This window comes from Talpa europaea (assembly GCF_964194135.1).
Source record: "Talpa europaea genome assembly, chromosome: 9".
Lineage (NCBI taxonomy): Eukaryota > Metazoa > Chordata > Mammalia > Eulipotyphla > Talpidae > Talpa > Talpa europaea.
In genome coordinates, this window is record NC_140076.1 from 110,181,896 (window position 1) to 110,202,545 (window position 20,650).

The 20,650-nt window shown below is 35.5% G+C and overlaps 1 protein-coding gene across 2 annotated transcripts in view; it reads left to right on the top strand.

Moving 5' to 3' along the window:
* Positions 1-1,527: 1,527 nt before the first annotated feature.
* The window catches only part of SYCP1 (synaptonemal complex protein 1), a gene marked incomplete at both ends in the record, with an annotated part of 54,796 nt that continues 35,673 nt past the window's right edge, over positions 1,528-20,650 (top strand). For both annotated transcript variants that reach the window (XM_084243515.1, XM_084243516.1), the window contains 15 exons: positions 1,528-1,632; positions 2,537-2,621; positions 2,803-2,846; positions 3,010-3,066; positions 4,436-4,600; positions 5,237-5,304; positions 8,056-8,129; positions 9,623-9,681; positions 11,102-11,171; positions 11,750-11,823; positions 13,478-13,586; positions 15,597-15,691; positions 16,135-16,319; positions 17,504-17,571; positions 19,395-19,456. In XM_084243515.1, the coding sequence (XP_084099641.1) occupies positions 1,528-1,632; positions 2,537-2,621; positions 2,803-2,846; positions 3,010-3,066; positions 4,436-4,600; positions 5,237-5,304; positions 8,056-8,129; positions 9,623-9,681; positions 11,102-11,171; positions 11,750-11,823; positions 13,478-13,586; positions 15,597-15,691; positions 16,135-16,319; positions 17,504-17,571; positions 19,395-19,456 (1,320 nt within the window). The remainder of the gene's footprint in view (positions 1,633-2,536; positions 2,622-2,802; positions 2,847-3,009; positions 3,067-4,435; positions 4,601-5,236; positions 5,305-8,055; positions 8,130-9,622; positions 9,682-11,101; positions 11,172-11,749; positions 11,824-13,477; positions 13,587-15,596; positions 15,692-16,134; positions 16,320-17,503; positions 17,572-19,394; positions 19,457-20,650) is intronic.

The following is a 20,650-nucleotide window of genomic DNA, read 5'->3' on the forward strand; positions in this document are numbered from 1 at the left end:
CGCCTTGGCAAGCCCTTCCTATGTGCTCTCTAAGCCTCCAGGGTCATTTCTTGCGGTTTCCCCACGTTGTCCTCACACCTCTGCACCACGCTTCTCAGACTCAGCGCTCTTGTACTGAAATCTCACCATTTCAGAGACTCAGCCAGGAATACTTTCTCCATGGACGATCTACCAACTCCCGACTCACTTTTCTGCTCTCCACTGAAGCACTGACAAGAAATATACCATGTCCCTGAAGCTCTCTTGACTTGTCAAGTCACTATAAGAGCGTCACTAACCACTCTTTGAAAATGACCCCCTATAGGGCCTCCCTGGCGGCGCAAGGGCTTAAGCACAGCGCTGTGAAGCTGTCCGCAGCCTCTGCAGCACGAGTTCGATCCCTGGCCAGGGAGCTACCCACATGGCACGGCAGACCTCTTCTTCTGACTCGCCTGCTGCTCCCCTCAGCAGTGTATTTCAGTCAGTCTGCCTGTTCTGCTCCCCACTCTGTCTCTGGTGAACCCTCTCACCACCCCGCATCTCTGGCCTGTACCCCAGTTCTTGTATTAATAAATAAATCTTTACAATAAATGACCACCTATAAATGATTACGGGGGACTTGGGGGCGGGTTATAGTTGTTCTAGGCGCCTGTGTTTCCATCCCAAGACTTGGAGCCCCGGGGGCCAGAGATGGCGCTTTCGGGGCCAGCGCCCTCTCGCCTCGCGTCAGACAGCCGCGCGCGCACCCCCACAACCGCAGGCCACCGGGGGCGGGGGGGGGGGCTCCCGGGACACACAGGGCCTGGCTGGAGGGCCATTGCTTCGGAAGGAAATCTCGCGAGAGTAGGCCCTGGGCACGCGGCGAGACTTCGAGTTGACGGTTATTTAGCCGTTAAACAGCCGTTGGCCCCACTTGTCCCTCCGGTCTGGGTGGATCGATTTCACGCCTTTCTGAGGTTCGGAGCTGGAAGTTCTGGTTGGTTCTTTCTGCTGCCCTCATAGACGAGCAGGTAGCAGCTCGTGGGGCGCCTGGTTCTTTAAAGGTGAGGGCTGGGGTGCCGGGTTCCCCACCCGAGCCCAGGGCTGGGGTTCCTTGGCCGAGGCCACCCCTCTCCTCCTTTCCCCCCCCCTCGCTTCCGGCCTCGGGCGCCTTCTTGGTAGTGGGGGTCGCCTAAGGCCCCCCCCCACCCCATCACCCCCATACCTGGCGAGGAGGCAACCCCCCCCCCAATCCTCGCCGCCCGCGTGGCCATTTGGATGTGGGGGGGGGAGGGTGGGAACAGATACCGGTGTTCTAAAATTTAATTTATTTTAAATATTTTTGGTTGCCTTAATGTTGGTTGACGTCGTTGCGCGGGGTGTTCGTCCCTTTCCCCACCCGCCACGGGCGTGCTGCCGTCTCCATGGCAACAGGGGACGCGGCGGCCCTCCCGCGGCCATTTCCTGCACGAGCGTCACGTGGTCTCCCCTGAGCCGTGTATTAATGAACCGATGTAAAACGCTTTTTCCCGCCTTTGGGGCAATAGCTAATTATAACTGGAAGAGAAAATGGAAAAGCAAAAGTCGGTTAAATTGTTTGTACCGCCGAGGTTATGTAGCCAAGTGTCCGCAGTGAAACCTCATCCCTCGGGAGGAGAGTCTAATTTCTTCAAGGTAACTTTGCATACGAATCTTGACTTGACCCTTCTTAATTTTAGGCAAATCAGGCGAAGTGTACTTCCTTACCGCTGATATTTTATGATTATCTTTTTGGTCAGTATCATTTGATTTACCTAAGAATTTTGAGGAGCATCGCTTTGAATGATTAAGGAGCGTCCTTCATGAGTGTGAACACCATGTAGAGAAATGATGTCAGCTGCTGTAGAACTCTGCATACGTAGTGGGGCCTGCTTATTTTAATCCTTCTTTCCTGGAATGATTTGAGGCAACTTATAAGACATATCCGATGAAATAGTAACATATAAATTAGGAGACTTTACGATCAAGGGCAATTAGGACTGCGTTGACATGTCAGTAAAAGTTAGCATGTAACTGAATTTAAAATTCGTCCCAGGATAAAAAGGGAAATTCAGCTTACAATAAGAGTTCTTCTCAGAAAGTTCTGTGGAGCATTATATTGGAATGGCACAATGAATGACTATTTTAAATTTATATGCCATAGAAAAATTTTTATGGCTCTAAGCCTGGAAGAGTATAACAACATAATGTTTTTCAGTGAAGAAAATTCTCAATTCTAGCAAGGGAAGAGTTTTCATGTAATTAAAGAAAACTATTATATATGAAATAAAATTACTGGTATTTGTCTGGAATACTTAGAAAGCCTGTATCGTATAATTTATGTTTGCTTTACCTTATATAAAAATACCTACTTAATTTTTTTGCATTGTTTACATAGTAGAAGTATTTTTTATTTTAAATACTGTATGTACCTTAAAGGATTTGCAATTATAGTCATTTCTTTAAGCAGATGTCTATTGCATCTGTAATATATATTACACTGCTAGTTTTCAGAGTGGTATAGTACAGTATGCTTAAAAACTTTTTTATCTGTTTCTAGACTTTCAGCAAATGTATTGAAGATGATTTTGGTTTTCCATTTGTAATGACTAATCTCTCCAAAAATGGGGAAAACAATGATTCAGGTAGGAGCCTGGAAAAGTAATAAATCACTTTACATGGAGGACTTCTTTAAATACCCATCACTAGATATTGAAACTATAACATAGGTTAATATTGATAGCCTTGACAATAAAGCAAGATATAATACTTACTATGAAAAATAAGATGACGCATTTAATTTACCAGTTTTCTTTTATGTTGCAGATTCTTCTTTACAAAAAGTTAGCTTTCTGCCTATGCTTGAACAGGTCAGTTAAATATAGTGGGTATCATCTATTTAGGTGTTGTCTTGCTTGCTTAAAAAAGAAAAAACACCTTAATTGTTGCATTATTAGCCATCAGTATTTAATTGCTACTCTTTGGGAACACTTGTCAGAAATATTTTCTTATAAGAAACCTTTATTTTTTTAGGTTGATAATTCTGACAATAGTCAACACCAGGAAGGACTGAAAGACTCTGATTTTGAGGTAAGATTTCCTATCTGCATTAAATGTGTTGTTGTTGGAATATAATTTATTATTATTTGTACGTATCTTTTTTTTTTGAAGCTTCAAAAGGATTACATTTGATTAAAATCTATCTTTTAAAACCCTTGTTTTAAATCCTCTCTGTGTTTCTTTTTTCTTAAGATTTATTTATTTATGCATACAAGAGCTGGGGTATAGGCCAGAGGTTTTTGGGGGTAGTGGTGAAAGGATTCACTAGAGACAGAATGGGAAGCAGAACAGGCGGATTGACTGAGATACATTGCTGAGGGGAGCAGCAGGTGAGACAGGAGAGGTCTCAGTCAGCTCCTTGAGAGCAAGTGCTAAGGTGGCTGCCAATAGCTTCATAGTGCTGAGTTAACCCCTTGTGCCACCAGGGAGGCCCCCCTCTCTGTGTTTCTTTTAAATATGCTGAAACTCTAGATTTCAGTATTTTCTGGTTTATAAAAGCATCCATTTTTTAGAGGCAATTTAAAGGCTGTGTAAGGCTGAGTATCAAGATGATATTTTATGAACAATCCTTTAATTAATATGTAAAATTAACTGGTTTACTGTCCAAGAAATTTGTAGGACTTACTGTACTTTTGATTTTAGTTATAAGAATCATTCTTACTTATGGTACAAGGAGGCCTTTAAAATGAAGAGAAAGTCCATGGCCATGTATAGTACTATATGTTTATTGCTGTGATTATGGTATCACAAAACTAAAACATAGGGACTGTATAATCAAGATCATTGGTAAAATTTATAGATTGCTTGTAGAATGATTTATTTTGTTCTTAACCAAATTTTCTCTGACTAAAATTTTTTTTTAATGATTTATTTATTTATTTATTTATTTATTTATTTATTTATTTATTTATACAAGCACTGGGTACAGTCAGAAGCGCAGGAGGATGAGAATTCACCAGAGACAGAGCGGGGAACAGCACAGGCAGAGCGACGAAATACACTGCTGGGGGGAGCAGCAGGCGGCAGGAGAGGTCTGCGCGCCATGTGGGACCCTCCTCCAGTGGCCGGGGAGCAGCCGGGGATCTAACCGGCGCTGCAGAGGCTGCGGGCAGCTTCGCAACCCAGCGCTCAACCGCTGCGCCACCTGGGAGGCCCATGACTAAAATATTTCTATCTGACATTCTTAGTAGTTTAAGAGTTAAATGTAACCTTCAGTATGCTATTAAGGCATAAACTTCAGGAGTGATTTCATCTCAAGTTTTAAAGTATTATTTATGGATATTTTCATAGGCAGCTGTAGTTTGGTACACTAAAATTTTTAATAATTTTTAATAATTTTTAATAATTTTTAATAATTTTTAATAATTTTTAATAATTTTTGAAAAACCTATTTTAATAGAATTCAGAACCAATGAGCAGACTATATTCAAAACTGTATAAGGAGGCTGAAAAGATCAAGAAGTGGAAAGTGAATGTAGAATCTGAACTGAAACAGAAAGAAAGTAAGTTGCAAGAAAACAGAAAGATAATTGAAGCCCAGAGAAAAGCCATTCAGGAACTACAGGTATAACAAGATAAGGAATTGAAAAACCGTATACTAAGTCTTACAATGTTATTTAAAACAGTATTTCATGATAAATTGAGTTTATTTTGTTACTCTAATGTGAATTTTAAGGCTATTACTTTTTTGAGGTTTCATTGATATTAGATGTATTTCACCTAATAGAGGACAAGTCGAACAAAGTTTAATGCAACTGATTAGGGAAATAATACATTAGACAGTGATTAGGAAGATAACAAATTATGTTAGATAACTATTGATTTATTAATAAATAACTTAATAGCATATGATATGATAAAGCTAAATTTTAAACTCTTTAGCTTCAATATAAGGACTTAGTGAGAAAAATATTTAGAAAGTGCAACATTGGGTAAGGACAAAGATAAAATATTTCAAAATATTTAAGGAAGATAATATTGAAATTAAAATATTGTCAGATAATTTTTGGATCTGATTCAACAAACTAAGATCTATATTTTTATGGAAAATCTATAAACTGACAGAATAAGTGCTTTTTTGCTCAAAGAATTCTTATAGAACATTGTGGAATGTTAGCAAAGAAATTATTATACTTAATGATTATATTCTTGTTTATTTTATTAAGTGAAATCTGATGAACTGTTCTGTTTTGTAAATTAGTTTGAAAATGAAAAAGTAAGTCTGAAATTAGAAGAAGGAATTCAAGAAAATAAAGATTTAATAAAAGAGTAAGTAATGAATTTATTCTTATTCAACATTTATTATTAAAATAATTTTCAAAGGTTTATGGAGCACTTTCTATGTGTTATATGATACTAAGTGTTATATGATACTAAGTGTTATATAATACTAACTAATATGTGAGAGTTCTACTGATTTACCTTTTTACATTCTTGTTTTTGGCAAACTAGTCATTGACTGATTTCTCAGTTTTTAACATGTCAGGCAGGAGGAACCATTACTTGGTATCATAGAAGGTATGATACCTGGTAATCCTGTATCTACAAGAGCCTCTGTATATTTTCAGCTTTTCTCTTTGACTATTGTGTTAGGTTCTGCAATTGTAAGTAGGTCTCAATTTAGTTCCAAGCTAATTCTTTTCATAGTTTGTTTTTGCCAGTTGTCCAATGCTTTTTCCATTAACTTTGGCTTAAATCTTTGTTCTCATCTTTGATATTTCCTTTCCTTTGTTTTGAGTGATAGCTAAGTCTTACTTTACCTTTATTAACTCATTCAGATTATATCATTCAGAATTTAATAGAAAAATATTATTGTTTAATTTATCTGCCACATAAATATCTAATGTATGGGTCTGTGTAGAGTGTCAAATTTGTTTATTCCTACTTGTTTTAAGTTAAACATTTTGCTACATAAATTAGAATGGCTATCAGTGAAGTGGCTATTAAGTGAAAAATGCCATTTCAATAGTTTTAGTCCAACTGAAAGATAAACTATGACTTTCCAGATAAAATTTAAATGCTCTAACTTTATTTTTTCCCTGAAATGAGATTTAATTATTAGAGGGAAGGGAGTAAGAGAGGATGGTTCCAATATGGTGCGTGTTTGATATTTACTGGTTACTTTTTATGGGTATGTAGTTACATTCCTGCAGTATCTTATAAGATAGATCTAATGCCTACTGTAGCCCTAATGCACCATCTGGGTTAGCTCCCTGACTGGCGATGGAACTCATGCTGCAGTGGCTGGTGATAGCTTGGTAGGACTGAGACTTAACTCCTTGTGCCACCAGGTAGGCCCTGGAATAAATGGTTTTGATTGGATGATTACTTATGTATGAGAAATACTGTATATGTATATATCTCTATATAGCTTTATAATATAGTTTAAAATCAGGAATCATGATACCTCCATGTTTATTCTTACTTCTCAGTGTTACTCTGGCTATTCAGGGTCTTTAGTAGTTCCATACAGATTTTAGGATAGTTTGTTTTATTTCTGAGAAAAATGCCACTGGGATTTTTTTGGAATTACATTGAATATATAAATTGCTTTGGGTTGTGTGGACATTTTAACAACATTCATCTTAACCATGATCATGGAATATTTTTCCATTTATTTATGTCTTCTTTAATTTCTTTTATCAATGTTTTATAGTTTTTAGTGTGCAGGTCATTCATCTCCTTTGTTAAATTTATTCTTAGATATTTTACTCTTTGATGCAATTGTTAATGAGATTTTCTTAAATTCTCTTATGATAGTTTGTTACTAACGTATAGAAGTAACAAATTTTGTATATTGATTTTGTATCTTGTAACTTTACTGAATTTTTTATTCTAGTAGTATTTGGTGTGCAGTTTTTAGGATTTGTCTGTATAATACATCTGTAAATACTGGCAGTTTTACTTTTTTTTTTTTTTGTGGGTTGGGGAATGAACCGGTGCTGCAGCGGCTGCAGGCAGCCTTGCAGCCCAGCGCTCAACCGCTGTGCCACCAGGGGAGGCCCTGGCAGTTTTAATTTTTATTTTTTATTTTTGAATATCTTTCATTTTTTATTTTTCCTTGCTTAATTTCTTTGGCTAGGACCTCTAAATCCTATATGTAAAAGTGGTAAGAATGGCCATGCTTACCTTATTCCTGATCTTAGAGGAAAAGCTTTCAACTTTTCACCATTGAGTATGGTATTAGCTGTGGACTATATGTATGTCCCTGTATAGCCACATTAATGAACATTTTTATCATAAATGGATGTTGAATTTTGTCATACTTTTTCTGCATCTGTTGAGATGATCAGAGGTCTTAGTGACATGAATGGCTAGTCATAAAATTGCCTCTTTTGTGTTTTGAATGTTAAATGGCTAGAGTATGTCTGGATAATTAGTTAAGTGAAAAGCTCAATTTTCTCTCATTTTTTCCCTAAGGTAAATCTGGAACTATTTGCTGAATTGTAATTGATAGCTATTTGGATAGAAACTTGTTGAGGAGATGTCCTTTTTACTTTTTTTTTTTTTAATATTTTGACAAAGTCTCTATTTTTTTTATTATTATTATTTTTTAATTTATTTATACAAGTACGGGGTACAGTCAGAAGCACGGGAGGGTGAGAGGATTCACCAGAGCCAGAGCGGGGAACAGAACAGGCAGACTGACGAAATACACTGCTGAGGGGAGCAGTGGGCGGCTGGAGAGGTCTGCGCGCCATGTGGGACCCTCCTCTGGTGGCCGGGGAGCAGCTGGGGATCGAACCGGAGCTGCAGAGGCTGCAGGCAGCTTCGCAACCCAGCGTTCAACCGCTGCGCCACCAGGGAGGCCCAGATGTCCTTTTTACTTTTAAAAGAAGGTAGTAAATCATCTTTGCTAATAGTACAGTTAATACATTTTTCTCTATATAGTAAATTGTGAGTGATATATACAAAATACAGTGCTTTAAAAATTTCTTTAAAAAGTATAAAAATGTGTTTATATACTTTTATATATGATTTTGGGGTCAGATTACACTTGTGGAAACTCTTTTGTTTCAGGAATAATGCTACAAGGCATTTATGTAATGTACTCAAAGAAACCTGTGCCAGATCTGCAGAAAAGACAAAGAAATGTAAATATTTTTCTTATTTTATCAATTTATTATTTTTTTCCCAGTTTTATTGAGATATAAATGACATACAACACTATATAGTTATATAGTTTGAAAGTGTAGAGCGTGAAGATTTGATTTACATGTACTGTGAGATGATTACCCAACTACCATTTATCATATCATATAGATATTAAGAAAAATACTGTTTTTTCTCCTTATGATGGGAATTACTCTCACCTTTTTCATATTATTACTATTCGATGATGTGGAGAAGGGAGGAAATTATCTTTTTTTTTTTTTTTTTTAAGATTTTATTCATTTATCCAGAGCTGGGGCACAAGCCAGGAGAGGTCTGCCGTGCCGTGTGGTCATCTCCCTGGCTGGCCGGGAATTGAACCAGCACTGCAGAGGCAGTGGACAGCTTCACAGCGCTGTGCTCAACCCGCTACGCCACCAGGGAGGCCCGAGGAAATTATCTTTTAATTTTTGGGAACCAGTTTGATTTGAATAAGTTTTATGTGCCTCATACCATTTTTTGGTTATCAGTTTTTTGAACTTGGAAAGCTTTTTGAGAGATGTTATGTATATTAAAAATATATATATTTAGTGTTCATGGTTGGTTCCTAGTTCACTTGACGCCTGATCTTGAGATTAACCTTTTCTTCTGTCTGAAATAACTAGGAGATTGAATCAAGAATATGATGTATAACTATCATTCATAATAGCAAATTCCTGTGGAGGGCTTCCCTGCTGGTACAGGGGATTAAGTCTCAGTACTATGAAGCAATCTGCAACCTCTCTAGCACAGTTCGATCTCCTGCCAGCGAATTGGCCCACATGGTGCAGCAGACCTCTCCTGTCTCGCCCACTGCTCCCCTCAGCACATGCCGCCTGTTCTACTCTGTCTACTCTGTCTCTGGTGAATCCTCTAACCCTCCTGCACCTCTGACCTGTACCCCAGCTCTTTGTTTTTTTTGGTTTTTAAAAAAAGCTTTATTTATTTATGTATACAAGAACTGGGCTACAGGCCAGAGGTGCGAGGGCTGGGGGTGGGGGGGTTGAGAGGATTCACCAGAGACAGAATGGGGAACAGAACAGGCAGATCTACTGAAATACATTGCTTAGGGGAGCAGTGGGTGAGACCGTAGAGGTCTGCTGTACATAGGTTAGCTCCCTGGATGGGGATCAAACTCAGGCCACAGTGGCTGGTGATATGTTGATAGTGCTGACACTTTAACCCCTGTGCCACCAGGGAGGCCCCTCTGGATAGTAATTCTATAAAAGAAAATTAGAGATTGTTGAACAGCACCAAACTTTTGAGATTATATCATGAAATACAACCATGCTTTATTCTAAAATTGCCTTTGATGCTGCTGCTTTGAAAGCCTCAAAAGATATACCAATCTCCTTCACTAATATAGAATTTTAATTATTTTGATTTTTCTGAGACTTTTTAGTATTGGCAACATGATTGTTTTAAAATTTAATTTCAATTTTTTTTTTAATAATAGATGAATATGAACGGGAAGAAACTAGACAAGTTTACATGGATCTAAATAATAACATTGAAGTAAGTGGTAGTGAAAATTTGAATTAAACTTTTTTCTAAGCACAGTAGAATGATTAACTATAAAAATATGAATAATTATTCTTATTATAGTTATTATCATTTGTTTACATATATCACTAATAAAATTCCCAAAGTTTTATACTGTTTGTTAATTTTTTCGTTTAATAGTTTTTATTTATTTTATTTTATTATTATTATTATTTTTTAAAGATTTATTTTTTATTTATACAAGTGTTGGGGTACAGGCCAGATTCGCGGGAGGGTAAGAGGATTCACCGGAGACAAAGTGGGGAACAGAACAGGCAGACTGATGAAACACACTGCTGAGGGGAACAGTGGGTGAGACAGGAGAGGTCTGCTGTGCCATGTGGAATTCTCGCCGGCTGGCTGGGATCGAACCCACACTGCAGAGGCTGCGGACAGATTCACAGTGTGGCACTCAACCGCCTGTGCCACCTGGGAGGCCCTTAATAGTTTTTAAATTTGCATGTTAGTGACATAATTTATCAAATAGTTATTAAATGTGTCAGCAGTTAGTATATTGTTGTAATACATAATCATTAATTTATATTGGTTCCTTTCTTACCCCATTTTCTATTGTTTTCTACTTTGCTTCTCTGATATGTTACTCTTCTTTTTCATGTTTCTCAAACTGCTTTTATATTTCTCAGCCTCACCTTGGTTCTTTGAATTTGTTCACCATCTAGAATTTTTATGTTCAAAGATCTTATGCAAACTCATAAGCTTCATTCAGCTTTTTTATCATCCTTCCTTATTTATCAAAAATATATTCTGTTACTTTCTCTACTCACCTTGTTTAACTTTCCTGAAGAGCACTTAAACTACATGACATTTATTTGCTATACGTTTGTGTGTATGTATATTCTTTCTTACACTGGAATATAAATTAGTTTCAGTAAAGGACTTTGACCAGCATCCTTATAGACACTCAGTAATTATTAAATGAATAAGTAAGTTAATCTGATTTTGCAAATTAAGATATGTTGAATGAACTTATGTGGTCAAATGATGCAAGTATAATTTGAACTGTTTTGGGGGAGAAACCACACAGAGTTACTTAAGTACAGAGGACAGAAATTAAGTAGGCAAAAATAAATATATAGTTAAAGATTTAGATACAGACTTCATGACTAGAATACAAATAATTCTTTTGCTGCTATTTGGTACTATATGACATGTCTCCTGTGCCACTAAGCATCTGGGAAGGTTCTGTAATAGGCCCTTCCAATGCACTGTTAGTAAATTATTATTAAAAATTATAATGTTTTGATTATTCAGATTTTGTGGTTTAAAACTAATGATCACATTATATGTATTTATTAATATTAATATTTTCATAGTTTGTGAAAAGCTATTAAAATTTAAGTATGATTCTTAAAAGGTAAATGTTATATTTCAGAAAATGATAGTAGCTTTTGAGGAACTTCGTGTGCAAGCTGAGAATTCCAGACTGGACATGCATTTTAAGTGTAGGATTCTATTTAATTTGCATATTATTATTCTTCTGTTTATATTTTTATTTTATTCTTTTGATATTTTTATCCTTTCAGCTTGATGCCTTAATTTAGATTTTAAGTTGCACATGGTTTTGTAAGCTCTAACAGTGAATTGGTAGTAACTGATTTTTTTTTTTTTTTTTTTTTTTTTGGTTTCAAAGCTACATTGTCCCTGAAATCAAATTTATTATGGCTTGTGTTTAATTTTAGAAGCCTGATCTGGTCTTATTTTTACATTTCTTGGTAAAGTTAAGTTTAACTACATAGTTTTAAAATCTCTTCAGATTAATGTGATTAAAGAATAAATTTATAGGTATCCTATTATAAAATTATATATAGAAATTTCTTAAGTTATTATAATTTGGGTGTTATTTAAATTCACTATTGTACTAAATAGAAAGCAGCAAGGGAACAACAGTTTTAGTGCTTGTTAGAAGCCTTTAGGGTTTAATATCTAGATAAATAAGGAGGTAAAATACCACTAGTTTTAAATTTTGTTTTCTATACAGTCATGTTAAGATATTAAAGTATAATTTGTTCTATTTTTAAAGTAAAGGAAGATTATGAAAAAATCCAGCACCTTGAAGAGGAATATAAGAAGGAAGTAGATGATAAGGAAAAACAGGTATTTGTCTTTAAGTTAACTTCTGGTTTGTATTTGCTGACTGCACAGTAAATGTATGAGACAATTCTAATATTGTACATATTCAAATATTTAGCCTTTTGCTTGCAATAGATTTCCATTGAGTCAAATATGCACACATTGAATGATAGCCCTTAAAAAAATTACGGACTCTTCTGCAGTAGTTATATTTTGGGTAATAAGACATTGCTCTAAAGCTTGCTTTTCTATGCTGTGAAATTTTATGTACCTTCTAACAGTTATTCTTCTTTACGCATGTTTTGCATTATAAAAGTCTCATGGTTTCATAGAAGATGAAGTCTACCTTTGTTGTTTTCTGGTTTTCTTTTGGGTGATTTAGAGATGAAATTAGGGCAGAGATCTTTCTGCCATTTTGAACCTAGAAGTCTTCATTTTATCTTTATAAGTTTATCTTTTCCCTTTTTTTCATAAACGTTTTATAGTCTAGCCATCTCATTACTTTTGTTCTCCATATAAACTATGACTTCTTGATTCTTTGTGTTCTTATATGAATCTAGAATGCTCATTTCCTTGTGTTGCTTGATTAAGTCCTACTTGTCTATCAAGATTGTGTCGGTCCTTTGAGATGGTTTAATTTTTCTTTTTTTTGCATACATGAAATAAGGTGTAGGACCCAGATGCGGGTGTGTATGTGGGGGGATGAAGAAGGGAGAGAGAGAGAGAGAGAGAGAGAGAGAGAGAGAGAGAGAGAGAGAGAGAGAGAGAGAATTCACCAGAAAGAGAGTGGGGAACAGAACAGGTAGATCTATTGAAATACACTGCTGAGGGGAGCGGTGGGCTAGACAGGAGAGGTCTGCTGCACCATGTGGGTAGCTCCCTGGCCAGGCATGGAACTCAGGCCGTAGAGATGATAGCACTGAGATTTAACCTCTAGGCCACTAGGCAGGACCAAGAGGTTTAATTTTTTTAGAAGATTTATTTATGCATACAAGAACTGGGGTACAGACCAGAGCTGTGGGGTATGAGAGGATTCATCAGAGACAGTGAGGAGCAGATCAGGCTGATTGACTGAAATACACTGCTGATGGGAGCAGTGGGCGAGACAGGAGATGTCTGCTGCACCTTGTAGGTCACCTCCCTGGCTGGGGATCAAACTTGTGCTGCAGTAGCTATGGATTGCTTTGTAGTGCTGGTGCTTTAACCCCTTACACCACCAGGGAGGCCCCAATAGGTTTAATTTTTTATTACATTCCCCAGGACTGATTTAGGTGTTTTTCTTTGATTTCTATACATTTTTGTCCTAAAACTATTAATATTCAGGTATAGTTGTTTATATGCCAGTCTGAGGTGATTTCTTGAAGGTTCTATAGCTGTATACTGTATATTCAATGTTTATTATGGTTTCTGGAATGGAGTAGTTGCTCAATAATATTTATGGCTAAGTGAACCAGTAGATTTCATTGTATAACCTCAGTAATAAAATGTATACTATAATGTTATTATTCATATTAGTTCATTCATGCAATAGGTGTTTATCGTGCAAGCATCTACTAAATGTCAGGAGGAGCCAGCTGAAAAACATATAAGCAAGTATATAAAATAATCATCGATGATAAATGCTAATGTATTGTTTTAATTTTTCTTATCTATAGTAAGTTTAAATATTTAATTTTAGGTATCATTGCTTTTGAGCCAAAGCACTGAGAAGGAAAATAAAATGAAAGATTTAACATTTCGGCTAGAAGAATCCAGAGTTAAAGTTAATCAGTTAGAAGAAAAGACAAGTAAGAATTTACATAAGAGGGCCTCCTCTGGTGGCGCAGTGGTTGAGTGCTGGGCTGCAAGGCTGCCCACAGCCTCTGCAGCACCGGTTTGTTGCCTGGCTGCAGGCGAGGGTCCCACCAAAAAAAAAAAAAAAATTACATAAGAAAATATTACAATGTGTTATATATTCTACTTTTAAATTTTGACTTTCATTATAATCTTGTTGTAATGTTTTCTAGTGCTGTAAGTCTCAAATTAGAATGACCTAGATGACAAGGAAAAGCCAGTCTTTTTCTTAAAATTTTATCTCTGTATTCCTTATACTTAATAATTCATAAAATCCCAGTTAGGGGGCATAATAGAATAATTTTAGAGTGTTTGAAAAGTAAATATGCTCCTTTTTTTCCTTTTCCATTCTCTTATCTTCTTCACAGCTTTAACAAAGTGGTACATGAAAACAGGGATCTTTGAAGTCTTTTTTTTTTTGTTCATGAACACATTCCAAGTGACTGGAACAATTCCTGGCACATATTAGGCACTCTAATAAAGTTTACAAGTGAATGAATAATATGGGAGCATTATGGAAGGAATTATTATTCTTAGAGCAATATACTTGGAAAGGTATTAAGGAAAAACTGTTAATTGAACTAGTGCTTAGGTGATTAAAGGTTCATTAGATAATGAATTGGACGAGAGAGTGTAGGCAGAAGAAATGATGGTGCCAGTCATGGAAGTGTGAAAGTTAGAATATATTTGCCACATGGATTAGTGTATCTTGAGAACTCAGGTAGATGAAAATGGAAAAGAATGGATTAGATTATAAAGGACCTCAAATGTATGATTTGTTTAGACTTTTTTTTTTTTTGAAGATTTACCTATCTATACAAGAACTGGGGTACAGTCAGAGGCACGGGAGGGTGAGAGAATTCACCAGAGACAGAGTGGGGAGTAGAACAGGAACACGGGCCGAAGACATTGCTGAGGGGAGTAGTGGGAGAGGTGGGAGAGGCAGGAGAGGTCTGCTGCGCCATGTGGGTTTCTCCCTAGTCAGCTGGGAATCGAACCTGCAGCTGCAAAGGCTGCAGACAGCTTCACAGTGCGGCGCTCAGCCCTCTGTGCCACCGGGGAGACCTCTCCAACCCCAACCACCTGTCTACTACCTCTTCTACTTCCTTCTCCCTCTTATCTAGGCTGTGACTCCTGCTCTGGCTCTTTGTCTTGGAATTATTTTAGAGTATTCCAGCAGCATACATTCAGTTTCCACACATACTTAAGAACTAGTTTGTGATTATGATTTCTCTGATGATATACTTATTACCAAGCAATAATAAATAGTATTATAGTCGACAGTATATATCTTTCTCTCCAGACTTCCTTTTCCTGTATTTTTTCCAGAGTTGGACCACTAACCTTTCATTCCCATAGATTTTCAGAATGGAATTTAAAAAATTGAAACATTATTCTGTTGCTTAACATCTTTCATTGTTTTTTATGGCCTGCACTTATGAAGTTTATACCTCTGAGCAAGTCATATAGATCCTTTCATGATCTTATCTTTATTATTGAAAATAAAGTCATGAATAGTTTTACCATTAGAACTTATTTAAAAAACATTTTAGTGTGTATTCTTTCCTTTCATGTGTACTATTTATATAAATACTATTTTTAATTTGCCCTTTTTATTCTGATATTTTATAAACATCTACCCAAATTAGTAATCAATAAAGTCTATATCATTTATAGGTGACTACACAGTATATCACTGTGTATATATATACCACCATAATTTAATTTATTTGTTTATATTTAGTTTGCTTCCAGTGTTATAAAAATGTAGCACCAAAAATTCTTATATATCCACTTAGTCAATAAAAGTTGATGACCATTTGTAGTACATTTATATTTGCATTATTCTGTGTTATTTTGGAATACCTAATGTGTGTGGGGGGAGTAATTGTTACAAATAATATTTTTTGTGTGTATTTTCTATTAAGTATGACTTAGTCTCTCAATGCAACTTTTTCTTTTAGAATTGCAGAATGAAAACTTAAAAGAATCAAATGAGAAGCAAGATCATTTGGCAGCTGAACTAGAAGATGTTAAAATGTCATTGCAAAGAAGTGTGGTATGATATATAAACTGATCACTGTGTGATAAGTGTCACACTATCAGCTGGTATACAGATATTTAGTGAATGTTAATAATGTACAAGGACCTGGATCTTCAATTAGTGAAGATACAATCTCAGACTATAAAGTACTTATATTCTAATTAGTGACCTTGGATGAAAACACATCAAAAGTATAACTAAAATACAAGACTATACTAGGTACCAGTAGTGTGATCTAGGCAAAAATTGCTACAGTAGGTCTAAGAACTAAAATAGGAAGACTCCGTGGAGAGGTTGGTACTATAGGTGGACTGTAATTGGAGTAAGAGTAATGTGTGGGTGAAGAGGAGGGGCAAGGAGGAAGGGAGGGGCAGCAAATTACAGAAGCAAATGAGTTCAACTTTTTTGCCTTAAGGTACTTGGTTCATAGCTTTTGTTTTGTGCTTTATTTCATTTAGAGTACTCAGAAGGCTTTAGAGGAAGATTTACAGATAGCAACAAAAAAAATATATCAGCTCACTGGAGAAAAGGAAGCACAAATGGAAGAATTTAATAAAGCTAAAGCTGCTCATGCGTTTGTGGTTACTGAACTTAAAAGTACCATCAGCAACTTGAAAGAATTATTGACAGCAGAACAGCAAGGGTAAAAATATTTTCTTATTTTGCAGAATAAAAAGATTTTCTTCTAATGTTCAGTTCCTTTCATTGTCAACTGATTTTTTTAATTCACTTAACAACTATAGCCAAGTTTCTTTTTTTATGTGTAAAGTGATAATATATTTTTAAAGGTTGTATTGTGTGTGCTGGTATTCTAGGAAAATATACTGAAAGTTACTCTGTTAATTCCCATGCACGCTTTACTATAGAGTCAAGCTATAAAGTCAAGTTCATAAGTACTGATGTTGCAGTGATATGTCATGAAACTGTATTATTAGCATCATAGAAATAGATTCTTTGTGGAGTCTAGGAAATTATTGTGGAATCTGTAATATTCTTTCTGACTTACAAAATTAGCAACTAGCTTGACAGAATAGGTGCTTAAACATTTTTATTAAGTTAATAATTAATGAATAGGATGAACTTAAATATAAAATACATTATTCACTTGCATTTCATCTAAATAGCAGTTTGTCTGAAACTAGTTCTGTTTTTCACTACTTTGTATTAAAGAAATAGTCATGTAAGTCTGTTATGAATAAGTTATTAGCAGTAAGGTGAATAAAAGTTGATAGGGTAAAAGAGAAGGAACAAGCTTCTCTTTGAATTCATGAGTTGGTCTTAGTCTGTTTTCTTTATTGTTTTGTGTATGATGAAAGAAGAAAGCTAATTTGTAGCTTATCTAATCTGATATATTCTTAATTGACCTTTTCAAATTATTTTCAAAGTTTAAACTGTAAGTGATCTTAAATGTCATCTGTTCCAATTATCTTAGTTTTATAGATGAGGAAATGGAAAGTCAAGGGAGTTAAGTGAATTATACAAGTTCTTATATTGTTCCTAAGATAGAATTCAGTATGGCAGGCGCAACATACAGAATTTCTTTTAAAGGTCTAGGATGTATTACTTTGATAATCATCAGCTAAAAAACTGTTACCATAAGCTTAAGGTTTTATATAGCTGTTATCAATATATGGCTATGTATTTATAATAGTAATATTTTGAAATGTTAAAAACTATCTGGCACAGAGTAGGTACTCAAAAATATTTGATAATTGAATGAGTGAATCGATGTTAAGGTAAATTGTTACTAAGTTGCACCATATTTAGTTACTAGATGAATTCTGACTAAATGAATATTTTACATTGTAAACTTACATATTTTACAAGGTTGGAAAAAAGTGAAGATCAACTGAAAATACTTACAATGGAAATTGAGAAGAAATCGAGTGAACTTGGTAAGATTTACAGAATAACATGTGTAACGCTAGTCTAGACATAAATACATATTTTTTCCAATTTTTATTATTACTATTTTTATAAGTTAAAGTTGTTCATGAATTGGCAGGTTTTTTTTTAGAGTATCTCTAAATCTCTGTGTTGTTATTATTAGCTTTGAATACTTTTATAATTAAAATTATAAGTAATATTGCCTTGTTTTAGGATGTTTGAACTTTTAAACTCTATACTTTTCCTTTTTTTTTTTTTTTAAGATTTATTTATCTATGCACAGAGGAGCTGGGGCACAGGCCAGAGATGCGGGGGGTGAGAGGATTCACCAGAGACAGAGTGGAGAACAGAACAGGCAGACCTACTGAAATACACTGCTGAGGGGTGCAGCGGGCAAGACAGGAGAGCTCCGCTGCGCCATGTGGGTTGCTCTCTGGCTAGCTAGGGATTGAATTCATGTTGCAGAGGCCGCGGATTGCTTCATAGTGCAGTGCTTAACCCCTTGTGCCACCAGGGAGGCCCTATACTTTTCCTTTTGTAATGCTTAATTTCCCACTATAGACTAGACTGACCTTTGACTTATAAAATTGTATTATCCAATCACAAATAATTTTATTTTTCAGTATTTAGTATTATTTTTTGTTATAATGGCTGTAAATGTATTTGCACCCAATTAATATTCAGATCATTCTATACTGTTTTAAATCAGTGCTTATATCTGGGCCTACCTAGTGGCACAAGGGGTTAAGACGAAACCTATGACTAACCGCATCCACTGCAGCACTAGTTTGATCCCTGGCCAGGGAACAACCCACATGGCACAGCAGACCTCTCCTAACTCGTCTGCTGCTCCCCTCAGCAGTGTATTTCAGTCAGTCTGCCTGTTCTGCTCCCCACTCTGTCTCTGGTGATCCTCTCACCCCCCGCACTTCTGGCCTGTACCCCAGTTCTTGTATGCATAAAAATAACATAAAAAAAAAACAGTGCTTATATCTTTCTTTAGAATTGTTCAGTTGAATGTTGTAGACTTAGAGACAATTTTAGTCCTTAAAATATCTTCAAAAGATATTTTTAACAATTTGACCTGATACTGAAATTAAATATCTGTCATTGTCATATTAAAAAAATTAAAGCCTTGATATGATTTTTCCTATTTTTTTAGCCTTTCAATATTTGGATTCCATTAAACTAACTTTCCCTTTAGAGGGAAACACTTTGAAAATATAATATAAATGCCCAATTTTGTAAGTTAATCATGATTATGTTGGAAAAAGAACAGTTCTAAAATAAAAGTATTTTGGCAAAAAAAATTTATATAGTATTAGTTTATTTCCTCCTTTGGCTGTGTAGTTTTCAAAACCAAAAATCTTGGAGGATATTCTGTACTCCTATGCTTTCCAGTACTCTAGTTGTATCAGTCCATATCTTTAGATTTTTCCTTACAAATGGTATTAGTTTATCTCTCCTTTCCTTTTCTTTTAATCAAAATTTTTTAAAAGAAGAAAGCTTTTTTAAAAAGATTAATTTATTTATGCATGCGAGAACTGGGGTGTAGGCCAGAGGTGTGAGGGTGGGGTGGGAGGATTCACCAGAGACAGAGTGGGGAGCAGAACAGGCAGATCTACTGAGATACCCTGCTGAGGGGGCAGCAGCAAGGTGAAACAGGAGAGGTCTGCTGTGCCATGTGGGTTAACTCCCCGGGCAGTTGGGGATCCAACTCCTGCTGCAGTGGCTGGCCACAGCTTCATCATGCTGTGTCTTTAATCCCTGCACCACCAGGGAGGCCTGTTATTCATTTTTTTACACATTTATATTCTTTTGCTTATTTTAGAAGAGATGGCTAAGCTTAAAATTAACAAGGAAGTAGAACTTGAAGAATTGAAAAAAATATTGGTAAGTAGTTTCTTACTAATGTATAGCAATTTTCAAAAAAATTGTACATTAGTTTTTTCAACTAAAATACAAAAAATTATATATTTTTTAGTAAATGCACTTTCTTTTCTGTACCGACTTTTATAAATCTTGATAATTATCTTAAGGAGGTATTTAAATTATAAATAATATAAATCTTGATAATTATCCTAAGGAGATACTTATATTATTTGAATATGTGTAGACAGTATATTTACCAAATATGCCTCATGTGGCTGACACATAAATTTGGTATGCCTTTGATACCTCTGAGTCTCAAAGAGATGTATGGTATTAACTTTGAGAAAGAGATGTGTGCTATTAGTTACTGCACTACAAATTGGTTGTTGTTGATGTTTAGTGTTGGTAGAATCATGTTTAATGAATTTGCTGGGATAAGTCTTTATTATATTATAATTGATTACACTGGGTACAGCATGGATTGGTGAACATTTTGATAGATAGTAAACATTTTGGACTGAGTAAAAATTTAGGTTTTGTAGGGTATGTACAGAATGTTAATTCTCTCCTGCTCCCGCTTCTTGGCTCTTGTCCCTTCCTCTTTGTCTGCCTTCTCTCATTTCATTTTTAACAACCTGTGAAAATCACTCTTAGGTCAAGTGCCTTCCAAAAGAGACTGCTTGCTAATTTTTTCTTGCAGGCTATAGTTTGCCAACTCATGGTGTATAAGGCAATATTGTTTATAATTTAATTACAGATACTGAATTTTGGGCTTAGGTTATCACATTTAATTTTGGAACTCTTCATTCTTCCATATCTTGGGAGGCATTATTTCCAAATCTTTGTCCTTTCTTTCATTGATTTGCTTTTGCACAAACGCTTATAAATAATAATGTTTACATTGCTTTTAGATTTGATTTTGCGTATTTATACTTTATGTCTCAGCTCTAAGTTCACTTCTTTGTATTATGTTTCCCATAGCACATTGAACTGTTTCTTTATAGTACTTATTACAAGTGAAATTAATTTATTTTTGATATAATTGAATGCTTTATTCCTCTTTAAGATTTTCCATTACTTAGCATAATAGATGGCATGCAGTGTGTGCTTAGTGAATATAATAGTAGAATGACTCTATATTCCAATAAAAACTAAGAAAACCTATGTCTTGTTTACCTTATAACCCCAATACTTAACACAGTGATTGACACTTTG